General features: G+C 41.1%; 2 protein-coding genes across 4 annotated transcripts in view; one reads left to right on the top strand and one right to left on the bottom strand.

The window, feature by feature from the left end:
* The window catches only part of glb1l (galactosidase, beta 1-like), a 12,429-nt gene extending 9,445 nt beyond the window's left edge, over positions 1-2,984 (bottom strand). For all 3 annotated transcript variants that reach the window (XM_053876204.1, XM_053876203.1, XM_053876207.1), the window contains exon 1: positions 2,895-2,984. The gene's annotated coding sequence lies outside the window, so the exon portion shown is untranslated. The remainder of the gene's footprint in view (positions 1-2,894) is intronic.
* The window catches only part of myo10l3 (myosin X, like 3), a 47,531-nt gene continuing 41,870 nt past the window's right edge, over positions 1,597-7,257 (top strand). Inside the window, exon 1 of the mRNA XM_053876199.1 lies at positions 1,597-1,859. Coding sequence (XP_053732174.1) covers positions 1,839-1,859 — 21 coding nt within the window. The 5' untranslated portion in view covers positions 1,597-1,838. The remainder of the gene's footprint in view (positions 1,860-7,257) is intronic.

Here is a 7,257-nt window from a genome sequence, read left to right as displayed (position 1 = left end):
AAAATGTCCTAGCTGGAGGCTTAAGACAGACAGGGTTGTTCCTAGGAGCACAAAAGGGCCCTCAGTCAACTTGAATGACTTTGCCTGAGGTGCATGTAACAGGAGCGTTATCACAGCCTCTTTGTCTGCATTAACCCCTAGATAGCTGGTCACATGTCAAGCTGCGTTTTCACGCTAAATCAGGCATTCAAATGTTTGCATCAGTGGATTCATCTCAGCTGGTCACATGATGGTCTGCTTCCACTCCAGCCTGCCGATGAGCTAATTTGCTGCCGAGGCCCTTTTGCATCGCCGCAGCCGTTTGCCACAATTGAACCACACGTGCTAATAGCAGGATGTGGGCAAGTCATTGAACAGTTTATCAGGTTAAAAGCTGCTGCCAGCTCTTCCCATGCTGTCGCCTTGGTTTGGAAAATGTGTATAAACATGTTGCCGGCAAGGCAGGACTGCGAAGCCCCAGTTATTGCTGGTTCGGTTTAATTCTCCGGTCTACTCCCACGGACTCCCAGTAAATTGGAGCCTCTATGGGTGTGACGGTGAGTTAATGGCTGGTTTACCAAGCTCTGCCCCAATTTTCAAGTGAAGACAGAGTCATTTCTAGATTCGATTTTCGAATCAAAATCCTGTTCCCATCTATTCTGTTGCAGCCAGCAAACTTGCAGCGTCAGCAGCACAGCAAAGGATTACGGGATTGGTCAGTATTTAGTTAAAAACATACTTTAAAGAACAGGAATTACATCATTGGCCAGTACATTTTAAAAGCAACCTAAAGACATTTTAATCTCTAAAACGGTGATGTGCATGTATATTCCATTTTTTGGGGCTATTTTTTATTTTTATATTTCATTACTTTTATTTTTTTTATTCTTATTCTTTTTTTATCTTGCTATGAATGTGAAGTCAGTATGTTTCAATAAATGTTTTAGTTGTGCGAATCTGAAGTCAGGGCACCTTGTGGTACTTTTTTTATTTGTTTACTGTGATCTAAGATTGAGAGATTTATTAGATGACAGCTATAAATGTAATACTTGCAACAGGGAATTTCCAGAAATACACACACTCCATTTTCCGACTGAATTATGCTATAATTACATCTTTACTGTATGTCAAACTGAAAGGTTTAACTCTTTAATGTCACCACGAGAATGAGTTCTAACTTTAAAATATATGTTATTCATGTACACGTTCTATGTATAAGCCAGCCTTTTCTTTTTCTTCATGAGTTTTCAATTAGATAATTACTGTAAAAACAATGCTCGATATCAATATTTTTTTTTTTTAGTTGTTTTGTTTAAATTGGAATTAAAAGCTTACGATTAACTTCACACAAACCAGACGCATTTTGCATGCTTTTCTAGTACTAATATCAATGTAAACGACATTGAATAATGTGTTGTGCCGCTGTGGATAAAAATTTGTTCCATAATTCATATTAAAAGTAGTTTTATTTGGTCTGTTTTCAGTGTTCGTCCATTGTGGACCACAACAAAGAGGGCGTTTGGCAGAGGGGAGGTGTGCACGCTGGGGCGGGGCTTTCCCTTGAGGAGGTTTGTTTCGTTGCAAGCTCCGCCCCACTGCATAATGTGCCGGCTCCATTGAGTTGAATGGAACACAGTCAGAAACACACCAGCGCACCGAAGCGACCCGAGCCGAAAACAACTTCTCTGAGACACACTATGTCCGCTTCTGTTAACCACGCGCTTTTAATGCCATAACTGAGATCAATGTGTGAATTGTAAGAAGGCGAATGGAAGTATTTTGGGATTACAACGTCCTCTCCTGAACTGCGGTACCTAAAACTCAGACTACAAAGGGGCGTCAGGTCGGACACCGCTAACATGGAAACGTTCTTTGTGGAGGTGAGTTGTAACATTTGCATATACTGTAGTAAAAAGTGCCGCTGAATGTTTAAAGTAAAGTTCTTTTATTTTTTGAGTGAACGCGTTTGTCTTTTAAGGACCGCTTGTGTGGTTGCCAGGTTTCTTGTGAGCTCCTGTTTCAGCATCATAATTTCACTTTTCAATGAAAACCTGACCCCTCCTCACCTGGCTCATTCATAATTCATTCATACTTCTTCTTTTTGTCTGGTCCAAAACAAGCCGCTTGTGGGACCTTCACTGTCCCAACAAGACCCCTATTTGGTGTTTCTTCAGACAGACCCAACAGTCTTCCTCCCAGATAATCCCATTAGTGACATACAAAGACAGACATGGACATTGTCTCCCCTCATGAGTCTTTCTTTTATTGCTTCTATACATCTTTGGCTCCAAATAGACTTGGTGTCTGATGAGAGTGAGTCCATGGTGTGTGTGTGTGTGTGTCTCATCCTCAGACTTGCTGTTGGTCTGACTCAGACACACACCCTCTGAAAAAAAGTGCAGCAAACCTCCACTGTCAGACTGCTATTCATCCCATCTCTCCCTTTACAGCATCAGCAGTCCTGACCCCTGTGGGGTGCGCTACACTCCCAGTCTGAGCTGTATGACATCATAATGTTTTCGACTGATCAATGATCAACGTTTTGCTCATGCTGGGCTCTTGATGCAGCCTCTTAGCTCAATTGAAACTGTACAATCAGAAACCAATCCATTACGCGTTTTGACTTGGTTTTAAATATTACCATTATTACCATTAGAAGTCCTCCACTTCACTCACTACGGTCGAATTATTGTTAGTCTGGTACCTAGTTTTACAAGAAGCTGAAAATCTGCTACACAAAGTTCAAACGAGGCAACACCAATATGTTCAAATTCATACATTCTAACTGTACTAAACTATTCATCAAACAAACAATTAACTTACACCATTCTTCACCCCATAAAAACTTATTAAAATTATTAAAATTTATTTATTTTTATATATTCTCATTGGTGTTTTATTGAGAGGTACTGTACCCAGCTTGGAGAATTCCACTGTCTGCTTTGACTCTTCCTCACTTTGCCTGCAAAACCCCAGAAGGAGGTACTTCAACCTTTGGTCGGAACATTTTTCTAAAAAAAAAAACACAATTGTAAAACAAACTCCAATTCCAATTTATTTTATAGTCACCAATGTTAGAGTCACCAATATAAAGGCATGACATGACATAGTACAGTACGAACCAGCCAACACAGCTGGTGAATTTTGTGTTGACCTTTTACACACAGTTACAGCCGACATATTGATCTGGATTTGTCTTTATAATCTGATTTAAGCAAACTAATATTCAGTTCAGCGATGATTTTAAGCTTAGCTGTTATTATTTGGTCCTTTATCCCGAGCCAACGATTACGGCACACCATCATTCTGTCTCATTTTGTGCTTTCGTTCAACAAGCTTATGTTTTGGATAGTTCTATGCTTGAAAATAAATTGTGTGTGCGAACTTTGATGGATCTCTAAAACACTGTGGTTTCTGACTGTGTGTTATTTCGGATGCCACTCCCCTACTTAAAAGGACATGTAAAAGGATAAAAGGATTGGTGACACAGTCCAATTAATACATTTTTGTGAGGAGGTTCTTAAAGAATTGATGTGCCAACATTTTCTTGTACAGAGAACATTTTTTGAAAAGTAACTCATGGGCCAAGATGCTACCTGATGAATACAACAGAACAAAATTATTCCAATTCCAAATTGGTGTTGTTTTCTGTTGCAATGAAACTAAATCAAAAATGTTATTACACTTCATGACAGGGAATGTAGTGGGTCAAATTTTCATGCATGGTATCCGTCATTTTAGAGATTAAGGAGGCAGAAACTATACAACAGCAAGCTGTAGAAGCTTTTCATCTGAGGCAGAAACCTCATGAGAACAAGACTTATCGAAGAGTTCAATTGCATATAGCAATATAGCGATGGCATTTTTGTATTATGTTTAAGTGATAACGTGCTAAAAACCATCTCTCGTTGGCTGCAAAATGCATATTTGGATGAGCTTTTCACAGCGCCATGCATTTTAGATTTGGACTGGAGAAAATATGAAAGCAACTGACTAGTCCAGAGTTAATCCATTAGAGAACCGGGGCAAAGCCTTTTCATAAGACCACCAAATGAGGATAAAAACACCCAAATTACGATGTGAAAATCACCATTTGAGATCTGTGAATAATATAACCATAGACATGCGCAAGTAATGTGCAGCACTTCAAACCCAGGATCTGAAAAGAAGAGTGCAAAACCTGTTTGCTGTTTCACTCTGCCTCACAACTGTCTAACGTCGAATTGAAAGTAATTTGTCCTGGTTTTTAAATTACTATCAGGTCAGTGGAAGCTCTGCAACCTCAACAGGATGGATTTAATTAAGCAGAAATTCTGGAAGTTAAGACTCGAGTGGATTAAACTGAGCCGACTCGGCAGGAAACCAGTGCATCTGGAATAACGTTAGGTGCGATCTAATGTGAGACTTTGGCGTTAAATAGTTAATCTCCCAACAATCTGCTAGATTTGACATCGAGTAGAAATAGTGAGTGACCAGAAAACAGATTTTGTTTTTTTAACCTGACTCACTTGGCCATTCAACCTTATTAAAATCCTGTTTGCCAGAACAAACGATGGGCTCACTAAAATGTCTCATGACTTTTAGAATACAGGTAACTGCACTCATTTTTGTAAAAAACGAAATGGATGTGGAATTTGATACATTGTGACATGGTCCGTCCTATAAGTGTTGGTAATCCACCGTAAAACTGTCTGCATGGACACTCTGACTCCACACCCAGTCCGTTGTCTTGCTGGGTCAACACCTAGCAAGGCGAAGTTATTTCAGTGCCCAGATCTTTTCCTGGTGTCCCACCCTGTCTGTGTGATAATATATTTATGCTTTTTTTTAAATTTTAGTCCAATAAGTGGTTACTTTTATAGTGGTTAAACTCATAGCTGGACACAGTCTTTAACCCCGGTGAATCCCTGAGGTGGTTCATGTCTTTGTGCACCTTCCTGCTGACAGCTAAAAGCCGGCCATGTGCACTTCTAAACTTGGCATCGACTCCCTAAACAGCAGCAGCTGCTTCACACTGTAAAGTCCCATGAAGATCTTTCCACACCCATTAGCTGCTTTCTAGGAGAGCCCCACATTAGACCCAGAATCCCTGTCTCCACAAGGTATTTGACTTGAGGTAATCCCGGAGTTCCAACCCCGACCTCTGACATTCCTGACCATGACCGTCTGACATCCATGCATAGTAGAACAGTAGTGGCCAGGCTTTAGGTTTCACACCATCACCGCTTTGGCCCCTCTCTCACACACTCCCTGATATAGTCTGTCCAACCCGGCATCCCTTGCAGCCCTGCGCTGTTTATGTCCGACTCTTTGAAGCCGTGGATGTGCCAGCGACATGGGTAATATGAGAATCTTGCTCTTGGGGAAGACTATTTTTTTACACGACATGGCAGAAACTTTTCAACCCAGTTGTCATTTCCTCCAGCTGCCACCCAAATAGCATCCAAGCTCTTAATTCTCAAGCATGCAGACGGTGGATTTGACGGAAGTCAGGAAGGAAGCTTAGGATGTAAGGAAGGAAAGGTGAATAAACGACTAATGGCCCTTGCATTGTTTGGAGCATTTTCAAAACTTCCACCTTAAGACATAATCCAAACCTGTTTTCTCTGCGTCCTGCTGTGACTAACGGGGGATTTTCAACCGTGCTTTTTAAGAGGGTTGGGTCTTGAAATGGAGGTGAATAAGCAGGGGTTGGGGTATGCGAGCAAACAGAGGGGGGTATTATTAATTCAGTGGTTTAAGTGTGTGTCAGCAGATCTCCTGCAGCTTTACACGGGCTTGACGTGGTTTAATCTGTCTCTAGTTCTCTGTGGTTTAGATCCAGCCACACACAAGCAAACGCTTGCAGATTTTATCCTTGTTACAAAGAACCTAAGTTAGCGGCCAAGTGTTGTCCTTTTTTGCGTAATTAAATTCCTCAGATCTCTAAATCTGGCCTTTCACTCGGTTTAGCTCGTGTTTGTCCTGCTGAGATATTATCAGTAACCTGAGCTCTGCTATCAGAAATCTTTTTGCGAGTATCCCAGTGGTGTGATAACCTCTTGCCCGCAGCCTGCCGTTGGTTTTCTTTAAACAGCTAGAGTCTTTGACAAAGACGTTGGTGTTTGAAAAACAGTGATGTTTACAACAAAAAAAGCATCAATGGTCGCCTCAGCTCTGGACAAGCTCTGACAAAAACTTGTCCGAGCAAACAATCAGATTCACTCAAAAACAGCAGTTTGGCAGTCAAGAAGGAAAAAAAAACTTTGAGGTGCTGAATCTCATTTTCAGGAGTAGAATTTTAAATTGACCATCATCTAGTTGAGATTGCTTTTGACTTCATATAACTTCTAGAAACCTTCTCCAAGTTCTGGATTTGCTAAATGTGGTTTATTTATCTGCAATTTCAAGTCATATTTTTGTGTTTTGTAATGGGCAGTTGAGTATTTAACAGCATTTTCCACGCTTCTTGTCTCCTGATATGGAGTTGCACAGAAAAGAGGCCTGAAGAGCAAAGGCAACTTGAGAAGTCAGTCCTGCTTTGATGACTTCACCCTGCTGCGGGGATCCTGGGGTGGAGGATTATTTTTTTTTACATATACCCAGTCTTGACTTTTATGCGGAAACCTATTGAGTTAAACACATGTTGAAGGGGAGTGTTGAATTGACTAGTGACCATCTAGTGGGCACGTCCAGGCTCAGACTTTTATAATGCATGTAAATAGCTCAGTCCGGCTACTGGAGAGAAATTTGAATTTGCCAGTAGTTGGATAATGGATAGCAGGATGATGCTAGCATGTAGCTGAGTTGCTTGACTACGATCGGACTGGGTGACGTGCAGCTCTGCGAGCTTCATCTTAGCAGCAGAAGTAGACAAACTCCCAGACTAACCACGGTCTAACCTTATATACAACTGAGAAGTTGTGTGTGTAACCTGCTGTAGTAAGTGTGTTCCTCGGCCGACGTCTGTGGTGAACACATAATAAACCTGATATCAACTGTGTTTTGTAACTGGCGACAACTCTACAGATGTGTTTTTGACAGCGTTTTGGTCGTTTCAGCACGTCCACGTTAGCGTCGTTGCTAAGTTAGTCGGGGCTTACTCCGCTGATCATAAGCACGGCTTTGTGCTTAAATTATTGTATATAGGTAAAGAGTTTAGTCATCTCTGTATGGCCAAACATTGCTACTAATTGCCACCCAAAAGAGGTAACGGTTCGACAACAGTTGTCATGACTGTCATGTTGTTTGCTGTTATCTTGACCCAGTTATTCATTTTGCCTAATGCTCTGACCATCG

The sequence above is a fragment of the Synchiropus splendidus genome, chromosome 10 (assembly GCF_027744825.2).
Source record: "Synchiropus splendidus isolate RoL2022-P1 chromosome 10, RoL_Sspl_1.0, whole genome shotgun sequence".
NCBI classification, from domain to species: domain Eukaryota; kingdom Metazoa; phylum Chordata; class Actinopteri; order Syngnathiformes; family Callionymidae; genus Synchiropus; species Synchiropus splendidus.
This window is presented reverse-complemented; position numbering and strand designations above follow the sequence as displayed.